This window comes from Haliotis rubra, unplaced genomic scaffold (genome assembly GCF_003918875.1).
Source record: "Haliotis rubra isolate DU_JTF1 unplaced genomic scaffold, ASM391887v1 Scf976, whole genome shotgun sequence".
Lineage (NCBI taxonomy): Eukaryota > Metazoa > Mollusca > Gastropoda > Lepetellida > Haliotidae > Haliotis > Haliotis rubra.
The window spans coordinates 68,448-90,991 of record NW_025767719.1 but is presented as its reverse complement, the minus strand read 5'-3'; the positions used below and the strand labels follow the sequence as shown (position 1 = coordinate 90,991).

The window sequence follows — 22,544 nt, the reverse complement described above, 5'->3', positions numbered from 1 at the left end:
TCTTACTGATTTCTGATGATAGTTATAACTCAGCAACACTAATGAGTGAGTGAGTGAGTTTAGCTGTAAGCCACTCTCAGCAATATTCCAGCTATATGGCGGCGCTCTGTAAATAATCGAGTCTGGACCAGACAATTCAGTGATCAACAGCATGAGCATTTGGGAACCAATGACATGTGTCAACCAAGCCAGCGAGCCTGACCACCCTATCCCATTAGTCGCCTCTTACGACAAGCATGGGTTACTGAAGGTTCATTTTAACCCGGACCTTCACGGGTGTGACACTAATGTAGAATTATGATTGTTTTACAACCCACACCTTAATATTGATCTATGACAGAACAACCACACCTTAAGAAAGATCCACTATAGTCACAGGTTGAAAACTTTAGTCACAAATCTTCACAAAGATTTTTACGCCTCTTTTAGCAATATTCCAGCAATATCACAGCAGGGGGCACCGGAAATGGGCTTCACACATTGTACCCATGTGCGGAATCAAACCCGGGTCTTCATCATGACGAGCGAACGCTTTAACCACTAGGCTACCCCGCCGCCCCTATGATAATTAGAATTATACCAAATAATGATTTTTGAAGGTCGGAAACTCCTGTACTTAACACAGACTTTCGTTAGTTGTAATCCCCACACCTAACATAGACATATGACATACTTTGGACTTTCATACTTTAGAGGAACTTACCAATGTTGGGAGCCTCTACCCTCAACACAGATTCACGATAGTCCTAACTCCAATACTGAACAGACGTACAATAGTCTAAACTCCTACACAAAACACAGACTTACGATAGTCATAACCCACATACCTAACAGACTTACAATGCCTGTGACTCCTCTACCTAACCCACACTTACAATAGTCTTAACTCCCATACTTAACTCTGCCGTACAACTGTCCTAATTTCATACACCTAACAAATTTTCCATAACGACCATACTTAACACCAACTTCCGACCGTTGTTACTCACTATACCTAACCCACATTTTCCATAACACCCATACTTACAAAGGACTTACGATGAGCGTTAAGTCATTGCACCTAACACTCACTTTCCATAACACCCACATTTAACAAGGACTTACGATGGTTGTAACTCCGTATACCTAACACACATTTTCCATAACACCCACACTTCACAAGGAGTGAGTGAGTGAGTGAGTTGGGTTTTAAGCCGCTTTTAGCAATATTCCAGCAATATCACGGCGGGGAACACCAGAAATGGGGTTCACACATTGTATCCATGTGGTGAATCGAACCGGGTCTTCGACGTGACGAGCTAACGCTTTAACCACTAGGCTAACCTACCGCCCCACTTAACAAGGACTTACGATGGTTCTAAGTCCATATACCTAACCAACATTTTTCATAACATCCATACTTAACAAGGACTTACGATGGTTGTAACTCCATATATCTAACTCACACTTATGATAGTAACTTCAATCGTAAAATATACTTTAACAATGATGACACAAATCATACATAAAAGACAGCGACGGCAGCAACTACATCCACCTCACCTCCTGGCCACATCCACTTGCACTGAGTGGTCTATCACAAGGTCAGCTGGGCAGACTGGGTTGATCTTGTCCGGATCACCTTCGAGACGTTTGATGGCGTCTCTCATGGTGGCGAAGTCTACAACTGCAGGAACACCCCTGGAAGAGACAGAAACGTATGGTCACAGAAGTGAACTGAAATGTCACAAAATCTCACTGAAACAACAGATAAACACACAGCAAAGTCAAAGATACACATAGAAACACACTATAAAATATTACAGAAAACCTGCAGAACATGAAAAGAACACATATTCGAGGGAAATGCATGAAAACATCACAGAAATACTTGAACTATCCTTATGATAAGCCTGGTAGATTTGAAGGGGATCCCCCAACGTATATTACAACCTAAAATTCTGCAGGTTGACTGGCAGGCCTGAAGGGGATCTCCTGTGTTATATACTCAAGTAAAGTCCTGCAGGATGACTGGCGGGCCTGAAGGGGATCTCCTGTGTTATATACTCAAGTAAAGTCCTGCAGGATGACTGGCGGGCCTGAAGGGGATCTCCTGTGTTATATACTCACGTAAAGTCCTGCAGGATGACTGGCCGGGCCTGAAGGGGATCTCCTGTGTTATATACTCACGTAAAGTCCTGCAGGATGACTGGCGGGCCTGAAGGGGATCTCCTGTGTTATATACTCACGTAAAGTCCTGCAGGATGACTGGCGGGCCTGAAGGGGATCTCCTGTGTTAGGATATACTCATATACTCAAGTAAAGTCCTGCAGGATGACTGAGCGGGCCTGAAGGGGATCTCCTGTGTTATATACTCACGTAAAGTCCTGCAGGATGACTCTAGCGGGCCTGAAGGGGATCTCCTGTGTTATATACTCACGTAAAGTCCTGCAGGATGACTGGCGGGCCTGAAGGGGATCTCCTGTGTTATATACTCACGTAAAGTCCTGCAGGATGACTGGCGGGCCTGAAGGGGATCTCCTGTGTTATATACTCACGTAAAGTCCTGCAGGATGACTCTGGCGGGCCTGAAGGGGATCTCCACACTGTTCGCCTGCTGTTTCTCCCAGTCGAGTATGTTCTCCACATCCTTCTTGAGGACCTGGAACTCATCGCAGTTCCTCACGGCCGACTCGAGCAGGACCCTCACAGAGTAGGGCAGCTTGTCTGCAACAATACATCATGGTAATGACACTCACCATCCACTTTAGGCACTAGTCAATGCTAGTCCCGAGTGAGTGAGTGAGTGAGTGAGTGAGTGAGTGAGTGAGTGAGTGAGTGAGTGAGTGAGTGAGTGAGTGAGTGAGTGAGTGAGTGAGTGAGTGAGTGAGTGAGTGAGTGAGTGAGTGAGTGAGTGAGTGAGTGAGTGAGTGAGTGAGTGATACTGAATATGTGAACAAGCTAGTGAGATAGAACATATGCAGGTTTTAACGAAATTCCAGCTATTCTAGAAATCCATTTCTCTGAGTGAGTGAGTGAGTGGGTTAGTGAGTGAGTGAGTGAGTGAGCGAGTGATACTTAAGTGAATACTGAGCGATACTGAACATGTGAACAAGCTAGTGATATAGAAAATATGCAGCTTTTAACAAAATTCCAGCTATTATAGAAAACCAGCTCTCAAGTTTACAGGTTTACATGATGTTTACTGATTTTTAAACACTAAACTGAAATGTTTGTTGTCATGTTCAGTTGAATCATCAAGGGTATGGGCACACTTGTTTCACAAGAGCACACCTACATCTATGCAACCTCAAAACAAAATTGCATTTCTATCACTGGTTAACTACTTAGGTGATACCCAAAGGCATGGAGCTCACCCAGGGCTCGATTTAGTGCTTTGTTACTTGCACTGGTGCAACCCAATATTACAAAATACAACCTAGCTATGAGTCTATCTTGCACAAGGTGTAAGTGAATTGTTGAGAAATAAATCAACAATAAATCTAACATATGCATAAATATGCCAGCCCATTTTTCTTCTAAACTTTGAATAGCTATGGCAATGAAACATTGCTATTCATAAACACGTCTCGGCTATGACAGCTCTTGTAAACAGGGATCAGCTGTGTCTCAGTGTTGCTATGGTTTCATGGGTACTACATCACTGATTAAGGTTTATGTGCACCAAACATTTTAACACACTACGTTGCAACTAGAATTTGGCTGGTGCAACTAGGTCTTTATCTTAGGTTGCACCTGGTGCAAGTAGGTTAACATCTCTTAAATCGAGCCCTGTCATCAGGCCATTAACCTCGCTGGATATGGGACTTCAGCCTATCTGACACTACATAGGGACAAAACTTAGTAAATGACAAGTGGAGCACCCACACAAATTCGGTCTCAAGGATTTTAATAAAGAACAAGTGTTTTCACTAACATGGCAATGTCCCCCGCCGCAAAATAAGAATGAAATATAACATACATACTAGTTTTAATCTTTGGGTCACATAAAAGATTACCTATTGTGTGATATAGTTTTTAGTCATAGCCACTTCTCAGAAACTATGAAGATATTTCAAGAATATAGTAGATTGGAATGTATGGATGCAGATGCCCATATCCACTGTCGGTATCAGTGTGTATTGGCGTGATTAGGGCTCTGACAGGACCAAATTTTCTATCCGGGTACCCCACCCCCTATTACCCTACCCTACCCCAAAACCCCTTAATTACTGACATCAAATTTGTAAGAAATTGCAATATATTCTTCAGCTTGGATGCTAAAATTTCCAGTTTTTCAATATCTTAACTGTGTATTATATTCATAACAGGTGACTGTAAATTATGTCTAAATCTTCAAAGACAATACAACCTTTTAATCATGAAAGAATAACATATTATATTGTGTAATCTATTAGTCACATGATCATAACGGGTCCGGGTACCGAGACGGGCGAGATTTTGAAAAATGTCATGTGACCTTTCCATCTTGGAAAACAAAATGGCCACTTTATACACTTTCTGAAACAGCCATATCACAAAATGAAAGATGTAAGTGTATTTTTAATCACTTAAACTTGAACAAAATGTAATATACGTTGACTCCTGAATGTTAAAATGTATGTGCACAATCAGCCGGACCTCAGAACATGTTATAGTACAGCTGCGATATTGAGGTTCATTATTTCCACGACAGGTATCAAAATATTATTCAAGTCAGGCCAGTAAATCTCCACAGTCACTGGCCCAACTGGCTAGTCAATTTCCATGGGGCCATTTTGTAAATGTATATCAATCACTCTCTCGGACTTGTTAATTTACGATGCACTTCTAAATCATGCAGGATTATGGCCTGATAAAAATGTTCATCATATTAGCAGTCTAATGATGAAACCTGTGTCATGTTGACAATATCTTATCATCATCTATCTTTGTAATGTTTTGCTTAGTTTTCTACATTCAAATTTCGGGCTTGTGAATTATTTGGTAGTCTATTAACTATCAGGCATGGCTAGCCCGACTGGCTAGCAAAACTTGGAAACTATTTTGCACACTGGACACATGTGGTCACACCCTAGGCAAATAAGTTTGTTCATAAATTGTCTCTGTTCACCCAGCAGTAAATGGGTACCCGGTGGGATAAGTCATAAGTGTTAACCTTCCAGCTTGGGTTATTCAGGGTAAAAATGTGTTAGCACCATGAGCATGCACAAGTGCATGGAAACAGGCGATTTATAAATAGTTATTATTATTATTATTTATTATTATTATGTTATAAGGTACAATACATACCATATCGGCTGTCATTGAGGTCTGGGAGATTGTAGTATTTATATTCCTTCCCATCGATCGTGATGTCCTTCAGCAGTCCACTGTATGGGTTGCTCCCAGCTGTAAACAAAAACACTCAGTAACCATGGCAACAAAAAATGCATCATTACAACAATGGTTCAATCTCTGTGTACTCCAGGCTGACACATATAAGCCATGCCTGGAGCCACAGACACAGCTCTGGCTAAGCTGCTTAAATAAAATCAGCACCATTATCATAAACATGGTTAAGGCCACACTTTTTTATTACTTGGTTTACGGATCCACCGACCGTAATATTTGATAAAGTGGAAAAAAGTATATATTTTCAATTTATCCATTTATAAGATACCACCGATAAATAAAATTTAAACAAGAAGACAAAGTCATCAATATCCCCCACAAGGGCAAAATACTCTTTATGAATGTCTACTAGTTATGATTATGTCAAATGTTTTGGAGTGTATATAGCAAAGTTGTAGGAGAGTATTGAAAGGTTTTAAGATCTGCTCCAGAAAGGAGCACTACCACCAAATTCGATTGAAGCCTAACTTGTTGTCATGGAAATGCAACAAGATGACACCCTCATAGTCACAGGCTAAGTCATGTTTCCATGGAAACCACAAAAATTAAATTTCATATCTGGGTCTAACCCCCAAAAGGCATTATCTAGGGATCATGGTTGAAATATGTAACAAGTTTATGCTTCAGACAAAGTGTGACGGACGCACTCAGTGATCACAAATAGTTTAGGAGATATGGACTTCAGACAAAGTGTGACGGTCTTCAGCATTAAGAGAATGCTTTAACCACTAGGCTACCCCACCGCCAACTAAATTTTACAGTTCTGGAGACAGTTACTTCAACTTTCACAAATGCATGTTCTCTAGTGCTGGTCCGATTAACTGAAATAATCGAAGATTGGTCGCAGTGACTAAACGACCAAGCAATTGATCATGTTTTCTCACAATTGAACACAAACAAGTTCGTCAACATCGGCAATATTTCAGCCATATCGTGACTTAAAAAGTTATAAATTGATAATAAATGGAATTAAATTCCAAAAACTGTCGGAGAAGGACAGTAAAATAACTAGATCATCACAGATAGAAAAGTAAAACCAGAAATTAAATCTAAAACATTTCAACTATAGGGGACAACACAATATAAAACCAGGCTATGGATTGCCAACAACTGAAGGTAGATCACCATACTAGGGACCATGGGGACTTACAGTACATTTGCAGGGGTTCAAAAATCCCATCGCCCAACGCCCGGGACAAGTCAGTTTTCATTTCGGGCAATCAAATAATGGTATCTTACTTGTCCGTGGGCTACTAGATAATTTCCACTAATGATTTCAAACCGCTAATAAACTTGGATTTAATTTCATGTCTGCTCAAAATGTAGCTATTACATTTCGCAATGATAATAAAGTAGAGTTATCTTTCTTTGCTATTTATAACTTTTCAATAAATAGTCCAGTAAACATTAACATCAAATATCATGTTGATTTCTTCATTCATAATTACATCATCATAATTATGTCATAAAATCAGGGCAAGTGGAAAATTAGTCAGGACAAGTTACTTTCTTAAAGTCACTTGCCCTGTGGCAAGTGGCTTTTTAAAATAATTTTGAACCCCTGCTTTGCTACCGGCATGGACCCTAGCTGGATTTACACCATCACTTCAGCAATGGAAGGAAACATTTAGCCAAAATTTTGAAAGAGCAAAAATACGTTTAAAAATCTGGTAAGCTAAAATTGAACTTTGGAAGTTTTGAGACTGATCTACCTTGAAGATCGTAGGACGATACAGTATTTTTAAAAACTGAACTCTGCTCAATTGACAACGTAATCATGTGGCATACTAATGTTTATCAGGAAATGAATGACAGCTGGCTTGGTAGTGTTCATATAGGTCACCAGTTACTTTCAACATAATCAAAACAATCATTAGATGAAGAGTGTGACAATCAGGTTAGTGGTGTTGTCATGGCAACCATACTTTCAGGCATTGTTGATATCATTGTTTTAGTGTTTTCCTCTCAGATTGCAAGCAAATCGTTCAAAATTTCAATTTCGGTTCTATAGTTTAATCAGAGTAAGTATTAGGATCACACAGTATTACAAGTATTACGCAGGGCTCGATTTAAGAGATGTTAACCTACTTGCACCAGGTGCAACCTAAGATAAAGACCTAGTTGCACCAGCCAAATTCCAGTTGCAACGTAGTGTGTTTAAATGTTTCGGTGCACATAAACCTTAATCAGTGATGTAGTACCCATGAAACCATAGCAACACTGAGACACAGCTGATCCCTGTTTACAAGAGCTGTCATAGCCGAGACGTGTTTATGAATAGCAATGTTTCATTGCCATAGCTATTCAAAGTTTAGAAGAAACATGGGCTGGCATATTTATGCATATGTTAGATTTATTGTTGATTTATTTCTCAACAATTCACTTACACCTTGTGCAAGATAGACTCATAGCTAGGTTGTATTTTGTAATATTGGGTTGCACCAGTGCAAGTAACAAAGCACTAAATCGAGCCCTGTAACGGTATATCGCAAATCAAACATATCAAACAATACACATGATACAGCTGGCAGTTTTTTTCTCTGAACCGATATACTGGGCAATAAAAGTATATGAAGTTTTGTGATTATCTCTATGGTTTAAATTAAAATCTACACAGACTTTCATTCAGTGAGTGTTCCCATCTTAAATAAGTAACAAAACAGCATACTTTACATACAATAAATTTTATAAAAATGCAAGTACAATCCCTGAAAATCAAATCTAAATTCGAGATTTCTGTTTTCACAAAACTAACATTTATTTTTAGGGGTGAATGGGTGAGTATATTTTTACGCTGCTTTAAGCAATATTTCAGCAATATCCCGATAAGGACAGCAGAAATGGGCTTCACACATTGTATCCATGTGGGGAATCGAACCCTGGTCTGCAGCATGCCGAGCAGGTGCTTTAACCACTATGCTACCCCATCACTCCTTATCTTTAAGAACCGCATCCGTGGTGTAGTGGTTAGAGCGTCCGCCCGGAGAGCGGAAGGTCGCGGGTTCGATCCCCGGCCGCGTCATACCAAAAGACGTTAAAATATGCTACTTGTTGGTCCCTGTCTGGCGCTCGGCATTAATGGGTACAACAAGGACTGGTCGGCTCGGAATCAGTATAATGTGTCTGAGTGGGGGTATTCATGCTTCACTGCGGCATGGTATCTCAGTGAGCTAGCACTATAAAACCAGCTTAAGTCTGGGCTAGTACAAGCAGCCGCATATACACATACACACGCATGCATGCCGTCATATGAGCGAAATATTCTCAAGCACGATGTTAAACCCAATTTCACCTCACCTTATCTTTAAGGCTTTAGTATGTAGAAAATAGGCTCTGCATGTACAATCAGTGTCACTCAATGTCAAACACTGAAGCTCCCAATATATACGCATTGGAATATTGGTACCAGAATCACAATATAATGCAATACAATTTATTTGCCAATATTACTTATTCTTACCCTTAAGATAAATTTGTCGAATTCTGATTGGTCAATAGCCAAAGCATACGAAACCATGTAGGCAAATTTGCCAGGGTGTACGAATCGTACACCCCGTCAATTCTCTCATGAGACACTCTACACGGGTTGTACAAATGACCTTGACCTCAGATGGAATGCGGCTGCCAAACTGCTGATCGCCAAGAAAGGCATGAGTGCGTGAAGACGAAGCCGCTTTTTAGCTTTCTTTTGGGAGCCAGTCTCAAGGTGGGAAGTGGCTCCCGTGGACCCCTTTTTATATGGGCGCGCTTTGGACGGGGATCCTGTGCCCAGAGATCACCCCCATACGGCTAAGCAGGTTGTCCGAAACAGCTGCGAGCCTATCCTACTTCCAAATGGTTTGGGGCGGTGAACATGGCACATGCCGCGACACCCCTCTTCCTCATGTTCCTTCTGCACTAAACAGCTTAAGCAGACCTCGTGGGTATCCCGTGACGGAATTGCAGCAGGCACGGCATTAGGGTTTAAACTGCAACAAGTAAAACCTGTGCAGCAATCCACCCTATACCCACATACAAACACATGTAAAAAGACGCGATGGGCTTACACAACTAATGCGACAAGCGTAAGCATGCAGTTGACAACCTAGTACACACTGCAGCATAACTAACAATTACGGTTTTTAGCGTGCATATAGAAAATGCGAGCAGTAGACATACTCTACACGCATTAAAGATACAAAACCCCACTAAAACCACCTGTAACATTGAAAACCACATGGGAAACCAATGAACAGGAAGGTTAGCGAAGGGACCTGTCCGCCATCTTGCCACGCGACTAGCGAGCCTAATCGCCGCCACAGGTACCAAGTTACAACGAGAAATTATGAATGAAAAAAATTCAGAAAAACCTCCAATTCGCCTTCATGCAGGGAAAAAAAGAGAACCATACATACAGTTGCCGCTTTCTGAAACACTCATAACTCTCTTAGTCGCAAAGGAAAACCTTCTGGTATGGACCCACGCCTTGTCGGTACAATGACAGCATGGAAAGTGAGGTACGAGGTTACGGTCTAGAGTTACCTGCTCTTATTGTAGGGGGCGGAAGGCCTGTGTAAGGGTGGTCTCACAAGACAAAACGTGAGTTTTTGTTTTGTAAATATTTTATTCAAATATATAAAAAGAATGTAGAGTTGGCCTATACAATTATGATCTCAAACAGAGTAATAAAATTGTTGCCATAATTTCTTATTTGTTTGTGTCAATAAAAGTATGTAAAAAATAAAATGCTTCCGTATTTCACTTGTCGATTAACAAAACCTCAAATCTGATCATATTTATCACAAACTAAGCCATCCCGAGTTATCTCCCTTTATGACCGGTCAGGATAAATCATGGCGAAACGTTTTGCGTCTCATTCTGCCGAAGATTAAATGTTGGTTTTTAAAGCTAAGTAAAGTAAAGAGATCTTAAGGGTAATAAATTCGTCACACAGTGTTTTGAAATACAGAAATTTACAAGGGTCTTACATAGTTACAGTCCCGTACATCCTTTCAAAACACCGTGCAACTAATATTATTAGTGATATTCCATCACAGCAGGCTAAAACGCAAGGGATGGCACCCTACAGCATGGGGAACATAAGCCAGACTACTGACACGACAACATATCAAACACAACAACTAGATTACCCCACTAACCTAACAGTCTATCGGATCACTCATGTCAAGTATACCAAGTTGACAGAATTACACCCGTGTACTGCCTCGAAAAGAGATATGCAGTGTAAAAAACCTGTGCAAACAATATGTTTATATTCACTGCTGAGTGTCCCAGGTTCAAGGTTAGATGTCTTGAGGGAAGCAGTATCTACCAAGAAATCAGTGGCTCAATTTTAGTAACTGAATGTTCACTTAGGATTCAGATTGCTAGATGTTTCAGTGAACATTCTGAAAATATAACAATATGTTATTGGGATTGTAAAGACCTTTCTTAGGTTGAAACATTTTCCGTAAAGCAAAAAAGTAACATCGAGAACAATGCATTTCATAACCAAATGACAGTGCTGTCAGGGGCCTTGGAAAAATAACACAAGTTACTCTACTCTATTCCATTTTGCCTATTTCAGTATTTTCACTTATATAAACAAACTAGTTCCATGTTAAACAGTTAAAAGCACTGTCCTAAAACTAGCAACAAACATTTGATTCTGGTGTCTATGAATAATGAATTGAATACATAAAGGAGTGAGTGAGTGAGTATGGTTTTACGCCGCTTTTAGCATAACGGCGGGGGACACCAGAAATGGGCTTCACAAGTTGTACCCATGTGGGGAATCGAACCCTGGCCTTCGACGTGACGAGCGAACGCTTTAACCACTAGGCTACCCCACCGCCCATACATAAAGGAATATGATCCAATTCACAAATATTCCACTGCAGCAATATCACGGCGATGGACACCAGAAACTGGTTTCACACATCGTACCCATGTGGGGAATCAAACCCAGGTCTTCAGCGTGACGAGCGAACACTTTAACCACTAGGCCACCCCACCGACCCCTATCCCTTCATGAATTTGACTCATTATTCGGGATCACTAAAATCGAATATTCATGATTTTTTATTTCATAAATTGCTTTTACCTGAATGTGTGTGGTATTTGTCAAAACAGGATATGTAAAATGCAATATGTCCAAACGTGGCAGTAAAATATATGGACTCCAATCTCTTTAATTTGACAGTCAAAGGTCAATGATCATTGTCGTGATAAATTAGTGAGTGAGTGAGTGAGTGAGTATAGTTGTACGCCACACTCAGCAATATTCCAGCTATATGTGGCGATCTGTAAATAATCGAGTCTGGACCAGACAATCCAGTGATAAACAGCATGAGTATCGATCTATGCAATTGGGAACCAATGACATGTGTTGACCAAGTAAGCAAGCCCGACCACCCGATCCCGTTAGTTGCATCTTACGACAAACATGGGCTACTGAAGATCAATTCAAGCTTGGTGTAGCAGGCCATTTCTTCCCTGGTCTAAACTTTCCCCCAGGGAAGTTCTGTCCTAGGATATTCTTACCCCGGGAAAAGTCTGGGCTAGGCTAAAGTCCCTTCCCATACATAACAATCAGGTTGATGTTTCACCCTCAATTGTTTGTTATTGAATTGAAAGAAATCATCCATTCTCCTCACTCTTATTCCTTAAATATATTTCCGGATTTAGTTTCCCATTAATACAGTATTGGTATCTCCGGTGGCAGAGAAGTAGCCTTTAAAGATGATTAAAGGATGGGGAAAAGTTTGGCCTAGGACAAACTTCCCTGGGGAAGATTAAACCTAGGGGCTGAAAGTTTGGCCTAGACTAAAGTTTCCCGAGGAAAGTTTGGCCTAGACTAAAGTTTCCCGAGGAAAGTTTGTCCTAGGCCAAAGTTTCCCCGAGGAGGTTTGACCAGGGGAAAAGTTTTCCCCGGAAAGGTTTGGCCAGGGGAAAAGTTTGTCCTGTTAGTAGTGTTACACCGGATCTAAACTGGTTTGTGATAAATTAAGAGTCAACAGGGTCGAAACATGTCACTGAATATATATTATTGTTTCACTGAAAATACTGAACAATACATGAACTGTGACCTTGTTATGATATTCGAAAAAGAAATTTGTTTTCACTGCCCTATATTTATGATGTGTATCATAATCACCTCCTAGTGGATTCACTGCAGTAACCATGGTAACTGAGTGAACTGCAAAGGTAAAAAAACCCAATAGCAATAGTCCCTATTTCCGAATTTCAAGAGCATAAAGTTTATAATAAATGTAACCTAAATTCGAAAATCTCGAGGTCCAACGATGACCGTTTGGTCATATGAGTGTTATTTGAATATATTACCTTTATGCAGAGCAACAGATAACTTTTTTGGGTCATTGAGTTATGTACTCGCTTGTGTTCATCTCAATTGGGTATCCTAATTTTCCTTCGAGTAACCAAATAAATTGTACCCACCCCACACTCAATTGGTTATTTTGCCATTAATTGAAAAATATAATAGATTAAGTGTTGGTTTACGTGTTTGTTACTTATATTTGATCTGTAAAATGAGAACGTGAAATAGAACCTCTCAATATACCTCAGTTATTTTATTTATCCACAAGCTAAGATTTGACATTTTTGTGTGTACGCATGTAAGATCAACTTTATTGAGTACTTACAAAAATACAAGCGTACTTGTACGCAATAGGCATAAAAGGAATTGAGTATTCACACAAATATTTGGGCAATTCACACAGATACGCAGCTTATCTGTACCTCTGCTTTATGGCTTGTCGTTGTGAAGTTAGTCATTGACAATTAGCTTTTTCTTTGTTGTTTACCATGGCACTCTGCAATATTCACGCTATAATGACATACATGATGTGCCATACAAATAATTTAGACAACCAGGCAAGTCGGTAAACATCAAATTGTACAAATGGCAAGGCTCGATTTAAGTAAATTCAAGTAAGCATTTAGAACTTGCATGATCACAAGTATACCACCTTGCACCCAGTGCCCGTTAATACTTTACTGTTCAAAGAACACAGACTTCAGCTGGAGAACAGAATGATGAGGAACTGGCTTGGAACAGTGACTGATAACTGCACTGACAGTGATTGAATGACTGTTAACGTTTATGTCATGAAATTTTAGGAAATAACTTCAAATGATCTTATCACACCCAGAATAATTATGTTGTGATGATGTTCTCAAGCATTTTACATCATATTATCTTGAGCAGCTGGTGCAACCTGATTTTGCCTGGTGGGACAAGGTAATAACCTGAAGTTGCAAGCAGGTTGCACCTGGGTGCTTAAATTGAGCTCTGAATGGGTAGAAACAACATACATCATAGAAATCAGAGCCTGACTACCTAATCCTTTCGGACACCTATTACAACATATAAGAGGTTATTTTCTGAGGTTGCACCAGGTGCAAGTAAATATTATTTACTTATATCATGTCCTGAATGTGTGGAAACGACATACATCAAAGAAATAAGAGCCTGACCGCCTAATCCTTTCGGATACCTCCTACAATAGCCAAGGTTGCTGATTAAACTAAATAACCAGCTTCTGTAATAACAATGATAGGTGACCTCCATGCTGGTCACATGTGTTGTAAGGGCCTGTGACCATGATGACATCAGTGATGCAGGCCAACAGGGCCAGCCCAGAGGACTTTGCCCCGACAGATAACGATGACCCGGACTTGTAGATAACACTCTGGGAATACAGTCAGCATGTGGCCAGGTTGACCTTCACACAAGACACACATCATGTTAATGTTGTGTGTTCATATTCATGTTGTGTTTATGTGTGTTGTGTTTATGTGCACATGTGTGTTGTGCATTCATGTGAACTGAGTGTTCATGTGCATGTTATGTTTTGAAATTTCAAAATAAAAGTGGTGTTATAAATCTCAAGGATAACATGGTAAATGAGAGGCACAAACTTTCAAATAACAACCACTTATTCATCATCAATATCAGTTTACAGTCTAGACATGTTTAGACATGCATTCATAGCAAAAGAGGTGAGTGAGGTTTTTAGTTTATGCCGCTTTAGCAATATTCCAGCAATATCACGGCGGTGGACACCAGAAATGGGCTTCACATATTGTACCCATGTGAGGAATCAAACCAGGGTCTTTGACGTGACAAGCGAACGCTTTAACCACTTGGCTACCCCACCACCCCGTAGCATTGTGTTTATCTCTTTGTACAAGGTACTAACACTGGCTATAGTCCGTTCAGCTCAAAAGCGGACCGATGAATTGCAATCTAACTCGAAAACTAATAAACATATAATACTCAATGAAACACTGATCATAATCAAAACATCAGACCAACTCTGTGATTTGTTTGCAGGTTTTATGTCCTAAAATTAAAAAAATTGTTTAACAAACTATCATTCAAATTTTGACACAGTTCACTATTTGTTACGAGGGAGGACTGCAAAGAGAGGCACAGCCAGGTATACGCGGAGCACGTGCACAAGTGCCGACAAAGTCATTGATTCATTAACCTGTGCTGTGCCGTATCCATCCTTTCTCGCACACCTGCCTGTCCCTTTCTCTGCACTCCTCCCTCGTAACAAATAGTGAACTGTGTCAAAATTTTAATGATAGGTTGTTAAACAACTTTTTTTAATTTTAGGACATAAATTCTGCAAAAACCTCAGAGTTGGTCTGACGTTTTGATTATGATCAGTGTTTCATTGAGTATTTTATGTTTATTAGTTTTCGAGTTAGATTGCAAATTCATTGGTCCGCTTTTGAGCAAAACGGACTGTAATAGGATCGATTATCAGAAACATTCTTGATGGGATGATTTATCAATGATTATCAATATGAAAATTGTTTCACTGATATATATATACAAAATATGTATCGTAATGAAATACAGTTATAATTTTCCTAAACAAACCTCATCACGAAAAATACGGAACGGCAATCTGACAAACAGGTTTTACAGACTGAATGCATTGTTGTACTTCTTATCAAACTTGTTACAGTGTGGTTGAATACGTTGATGTAATGGTTGGATTCAGCGGCATACAGCTGGTCGTAAAGTCAGATAACTTATCAACCATGTCCATATGCTTCAACCAGCAATAAAGTTTGTGTTCCGGTAACATGAACTGAACCAAAAAACTGCTTCCATTATTCATGAATATATATTACCATGGGTGGTGTGGCAACAGATGCTGTTTAAGTTATACCGGTTGGATAATTAAATAGTATCATAGGAGTGGCTTGATATCAAATAGTAGACTAACATGTCATAATAAGTGATTAGTGAGTGAGTGTGGTCTGATGCCGCTTTTAGCAATATTCCAGCAATATCATAGACTAAGGCTTAGTCTCTGAATATATATAATTTTGATAGTAACAAACAAGCCCATTTATATTGAAAAGGAACCTGAGGAAATCTAGACTTGCTTTATTTAGGGCTTTAGCACTGCAGAGAGGGCTTGGCAGTAGGGAAATTAATGTGGTTCAGGGACTGTGAGACAGACTGCAATATCACTGCAGGGGACACCAGAAATGGGCTTCACACATTGTACCCATGTAAGGAATCGTACCCTAATAAGGAATCAAACCCGAGTCTTCAGCATGACAAGCTGACGCTTTAACCGCTAGGCTACCCCACCGCCCCTAATAAATAGAGCAGAGTGAATGAGTGAATATGGTATTATGCCGCTTTTACACCAGAAATGGGCTCCACACACTGTACCCACTTTTCTGATGTTTCACAATATTTCTGCAATTGGTGCAGGCTATCGATATATATTTCATAGAAATTGATTATCTTTAACTAAATATTGATCAGTTATCAATGAATAATGAAGAAGTAATTTGAGCCAAATGACCAAAAGAAATCAAGATATTTCACGTTACTGGTGGGTGTTGATACACTTTTTCATGGATGACCAATGAGAACAGCATCCTGAACATACATCACAAGCATTCTTTGAATATAGACATAACATTGTGTATCATGTGTAGAGTCAGGGATTGGGAAAGGCAGGGGCCAGCGGCCATTTTGCACATTAGAATAAAAAATGGCCCATTCTAAATTCTAAAAATGGCTAATAATCCTAAAAATGGCCCATTGTCAAAGTTCTCTATCCCAATCCCTGTGTTGAGCAAAACTATTTTTCATCTCGATTCGATGATACAGTTTTCATATCGATACTAGGGCTGTGCAATATTACCGGTAAACCGGTATATACCAGTAAAATATTACCGGTAAACCGGTATATACCAGTACAGTATCTCACGATATGATCATTGCGATATGGTTCAGATTCTGCAACAGATTGGGTCATCCAGAGTTAACTCGTTTGGAATTATCTGCCCTTGATTTCCATAGCAACAAAATGTGCTCAAAAAGTGCCAAATGTTTTTGTTCTTATATTTCTGTTGGTTTCGTATAACAGTTTACAAGTGGAAGTATCTCTATATGTAGCTCCAAAAGTGCCAAATATTCTACCAAGTGTTTTAAGTTTCGTGGGTTTGAATGGTTTCATATGTTACATTTTGGAGGAATTGTGGCTTCAAATGGACCAAGTTTTTATTTGGACTTATTACAAATATTAGTAGAGTCTCTGGCTCTGAGTGACCATTTCACAATTCAGATTAATTTGTTATTTATGTTCGTTTCATAAAAGGACCTATGTTATCAATTTATCAAAGCCAGTGTTTTATAAATGTTGTAGGACTGTATAATGACATTCTAGGCAAGGATCTTAGTTATTGTTGGTCACATGAGATTTTAAGCTCAAATAGTTTACCTAAATCATGTTTCTGTTTCATTTTGCAATAGTTCATGTTCATGTTTTATTTTGGAATTGAATCTGAATCACTGAATCACTGATGATACAGTAACAATAATTACATACTGCACTGAAGTGCATTCTGTTGAAGCAAACAACACTGACCATGAAAATCATGTTATACTATTACTTTTATCATTATGTTCGCAAACTATTGTTGCAATAGTTCAATTAAACATTCCACATGAAGGCTCTATATCATTTTATTTATCTGTAAACCACTGGGAAACAGCCATACACAATGGGGACGGGGAGCCTGAAGTGTGGTGTAACAGCAACTAAGAAAATGACATGTCGCACACAGAGAGCTATTATGAATTTATGATGTACGTACTGGGGCAGAAACCCTCCAGTCAATATATCACAATATGTATTGCAATATCTCTTAAATTATTGCAATATATCGCAATATGAGAATCAGGCCAATATCCAGCCCTGATCGATAACCATTGAAAATTCATACCATCAACCATATTTTAAGCCAGCCTTATCACCAACATCATGGAAGGAGGCACCAGAAATAGGCTTGACATAGAGCAACCAGGTGGGGACTCGAACATTGACCTCAGGCATGACATGCAACACCTTAACCACAAGGCCAGCCTCGTCTCACCATTATTACAAGTAACAAGAAATAGACATGATGAACATGATGGACACGACACACCACAGCCCTGGTGGTGAATTTGTCCAATGTACATGATCTATACAATAGCAATGATGATGAATAGAGAATCTCACCCAAGTGTCTGCTGATATCAATTATATCACCACAAGTTGATAAAGTTACAAATATCCGAGGCTTGTCGAGGATATTTTTACTTTTATCAACGAGTGTTGATACATTTGATATCGCAAGACATGAGGGTGAGATTCTATTCATCATCAAAAATCACTCTTCATTTGTTTTCAATGAAAAATGTCTGAACACGGTTCTGCCATTAAACTTGCAGTGCAGCGATGTCAGTTTGTCATAGCATTGTGACATCATCAACTTCATGATGTCATAGCATTGTCAGGGCATTGTACAAAGTCTACTGTCAAAATGGTATCTCATATCGTTTGATCTCACACAAGCTTATATCCTGTGGAACACAGTTTGGGATGATAAAATTACTGGAAAGCATTATTAGTGACCTGTTATGTTCACCGTTAAAAGACACATTCTGTATTTTCATGCCATGCATATAATATCTGTAGAATTTTCAGTTAGTAATTATCATATTCATACAGACAACAGCTGCATGACAAATTAATGACAATATCAACTCGTGATAAGGTTATCATTTGTTTTTTCTTCTGTCTTTATATCATGTTTATCATTGTTTACCAAATATGATAAAAAAGCATTAGACAATTTGGATAATAAATAGGCAATGGCCAAGAAAATAACTGATCAGATATGTTCAAAAGCATGCACATGACAACAGTCTGTTAAATTGTTTTTCTTTGGACTAGCTGACCTTATTTAACTAGTTCACATAGTTACTTCTGCTCGAATAAGGCAAACACTTTCTGTCAGTTTTATTCACTTCCAATTTGTACAAAAATGAAGCACTGAGATTTGGTTAAGAATTTTATCCTCAAATGACCTTGGTCAATGATCATCAACGTAGGATGTTTTCTTGTACTATTCACAATATAGTAGCCCCAGGCAAGCAGATAGTAGCCCCAGGCAAGCGGACTACCGTGAATTTAAAAAAATACAGTGTTTTAAAATTAATCCACACCATTGTTCCCATACCTAATATTTCAGAGAGTGACAGAATATAACAATGACTTTAACATATAAGAGTAACAAATTAACAATGAATCACAATTTTGCAAAAATACAACATTATCACAGAAGTGTTTGCAGATACCATCACTATACTGGTGATAAACAAAACCACACAATTCAGCGCAAACATTCATAACCAGTTTTTATCCCATTTACTGGAACAGTTTGATAAAGATACTTTATAATTATTTCTAGGGGTTAGGATTTAGGTTTAGGGTTTATATTTAGCATTATGTCAGGTTTAGAGTTAGGATAAGGGTTTGGGTAGGCTTTCGATAAAAAAACCCATATATTCTTAGGTATAGAATAATTTTTAAAAACGGGGGTTACGGGCGGAAATCTTTCCAATGAAAATACTGATAATAAACATACTGTACAATAGGCAATGTCACCAGGTCGATATGACACAATATTCTCAACATTCACCATGTTTACTACATTGTTTTCCTATGAATAAATAAGAAATATGTCCAATGTCATGTAGTTCTCAGTGATATAAATAAGAGGATAACCATAGCATAAGTGCACAAATTTCAAAAACACTTTTGTCCAGTCGCCGTATGTAAAATATTTACGAGTCAAAAGTACAAACGGGTCAACAAAGAATTCTCGTATCAACTTCTGCTAAGAACGCGGAGATATCACCTTCGAAAAAATGTTTTTACGAGCAGAATTCGACCACCATTGCAAGGCATTTCAACGAGCAGTAACCATCATCATTGACCTATGATCGGGTCCATGTGTTGCACTGACACTATGTCGGAGTGAGACTTCGTGTTTATCAAATAATGACAGTCTCTCCAACTTTATTCTCTAGATATATTTGAAATGGACATCGCCTCTCAATGCACGTTTGAAAACAAGTGAAGTTTAAATACAAGACAACTACAAGCTGGTAGAATCGCGAGAGCCGAGGCACACTTTCTTACCTGTCGCCGCCATCTTGTCTGCTATGAAGTCACGTGAACAAGTTTGCGAGTGTATATTCGTAGCGACTAGCTATTTATTTCCAGAATATTGATTAATTACGTGCTACGTGATGGCTTTCATGCGTAATTAATTTATGGAAAGCTATGGAACAGCTATAATAAAGTGTCGGTGTAAATCAGCACTAGTAATAGTACTAAATGTGGAGAGGATTAGAACTGGAGATAAGCTCTCGTGAATATATTTTTCCACGGAAGTATAACAGTGGATTTCATACCAGAGTCCAGAGACCATATACCACTGAAGGGGTTCGGGGAGCAGTATGGAAGAGGAGAGGTGGGGGAGAGAGCAGTTTGACACTACAGTTTTCCAAAAATTTAAGTGGACGACGCCAGGTGTTTTAAAGAGACAACTTGTTTAAATACTTACAATATCTAGTAAAAGATAAATCAATAATTCTAATAGTTATTGCCTCTTTTAAGACACTTTCACGCAAGCTCGGGAAATTATTATTTAACCTTATCTTAACTGTTCTCATTATTGCCCCAGTGACTTGTGTATAGTCTAGAAATTATAATTCAAACCAATAACTGTAATTATTATTGACCCAGACACTTGTGAAAGTAAACATCCTCTTCCTAGAACCTAAACTATCCTCAGTATATTGTCTCACCATGCGACGAGATAACCGAGAGAGGGCGCCGCAGAGCTGCGAACAGAGGTCGCCTGCATATCAGCAGTAAACTTGAATGGGCAGAACAAGTTTATATGAGGAAAGCGAAACAAAAATCTCATCTGATGTTTTGGGCAGCCATATTAGAGCCGACGTTAGCCGTACTTGCCAACTAATTTTAGACATGAGCTGAATACTTTTATTCAATTGTTAAATTATCAGGTGAGGTGAGGTGAAATTGGGTTTAACGTCGTGCTTGAGAATATTTCGCTCATATGACGACGTGCATGCTTGTGTATGTGTATGTGTGGCTGCTTGTACTAGCCCAGACTGAAGCTGGTTTTATAGTGCTAGCCCACTGAGATACCATGTCGCAGTGAAGCACACATTATGCTGACTCCGAGCCGACCAGTCCTTGTTGTACCCATTTATGCCGAGCGCCAGGTAGGGACCAACAAGTACCATATTTTAACGTCTTTCGGTATAACGCGGTCGGGATCGAACCCGCGACCTTCCGCTCTCCGGGCGGACGCTCTAACCACTACACCACGGACGCGGTTGTTAATTTCTCAGGGCTCTGGGATACAGACTATAAGCAGGTAGCCCACCGAAACCCAGTTTCTACAGTCAAACAAATTGGGACATTTCTAGGTCACAGATATATATATAATCATCAGGTGTCTAATAATGGCACGTGTTCTATTTTTCAGACGTGCAATAGAGGAAATATGGTACGTACGTACGCTGCGACCTTTAAGTGAGTGAGTGAGTTTAGTTTAACGCCGCACTCAGCAATATTCCAACTATATAAATGGCGGGCTGTAAATAATTGAGTCTGGACCAGACAATCCAGTGATCAACAGCATGAGCATCGATTTACGCAATTGGTAAACGATGGCGTGTGTCAGCGAGCCTGACCACCTGATACCTTCAGTCAGCCCAAGATTACCTCAAGCATGGGTTACTGAAGATCAATTCTAACCCGGATCTTCACGGGTCCTGCGACCTCGATTTTAATGTCTTATATGATTGTCACGAGGCAGTTCTGCATACACGTATTTATGACTGACGCCATTTACTCTGGATTACCCAAGATTCAGAACCTGAGGGGGGTAGACCTTGAGGTAGTCTCGTGGTGAAAGCGTTTGCTCGTCACGCCGAAGACCCGGTTCGATTCCCCACATGGGTGCACTGTGTGAAGCCCATTTCTGGTGTCCCCCGCCGTGATGTTTCTGGAATAGTGTTTAAAGCGGCGTAAAACTAAACTCACTCACCCAGAACTCGAGGAAATCTAGACTTGTTTCAATTAGGGTTTTGCATTGCAGAACGGGTGGCGCTGGAGGACACATAATGTGGTTCAGAGTCTGTGATACGCACTGTCCGTATGTTCGAGTGAATGTACTGAGTTTAATCAGGTTATATATATACTTTTGGACCATACAATCTTGTGATCAACATCATGAACAACGATCTCCTCAATGGGACATGTGTCAACCAAGTCAGCGAACCAGACGCTGGGGCCCTAGTGGTTAAAGCGATCCCGTTATTCCCATAGTCGCCCATTTCTTATTGCGACAAAAACGGGGCGGTGGGGTAGCCTAGTGGTTAAAGCGTTGGCTCGTCACGCCGAAGACCCGGGTTCGAATCCCCACAAGGGTACAATGTGTGAAGGTGTTCCCCGCCGTGAAGTTGCTGGAATATTGCTAAAAGCGGCGTAAAACCAAACTCAGTCAGTCAGTCTTACGACAAGCATGGGTTACTGAAGACCAATAATTGGTTCCAACCCGGATCTTCACGGGTTGGCTTAAATGTGCCCGAAAACACAATGTGTCGAACTGTGGATATGAGAGAGACGGGGCCGACACTATCCAAGGTTGCCTTTATGTTTAGCAAATCCAAATGTGTAACCCAAATTTCTTGACTGAGGGACTAGTGCCGTCTTCCGGATTGCAGAAAGACCAGAGTTTGGTGGATAGATTACTTA

At 39.7% G+C, this 22,544-nt stretch overlaps 1 protein-coding gene across 1 annotated transcript in view; it reads right to left on the bottom strand.

Moving 5' to 3' along the window:
- Window positions 1-19,925, bottom strand: part of LOC124265373 (cytoplasmic aconitate hydratase-like) — a 55,163-nt gene extending 35,238 nt beyond the window's left edge. Inside the window, 4 exon segments of the mRNA XM_046700148.1 lie at window positions 1,543-1,680; window positions 2,538-2,706; window positions 5,272-5,370; window positions 19,890-19,925. Coding sequence (XP_046556104.1) covers window positions 1,543-1,680; window positions 2,538-2,706; window positions 5,272-5,370; window positions 19,890-19,902 — 419 coding nt within the window. The 5' untranslated portion in view covers window positions 19,903-19,925.
- Window positions 19,926-22,544: the final 2,619 nt, after the last annotated feature.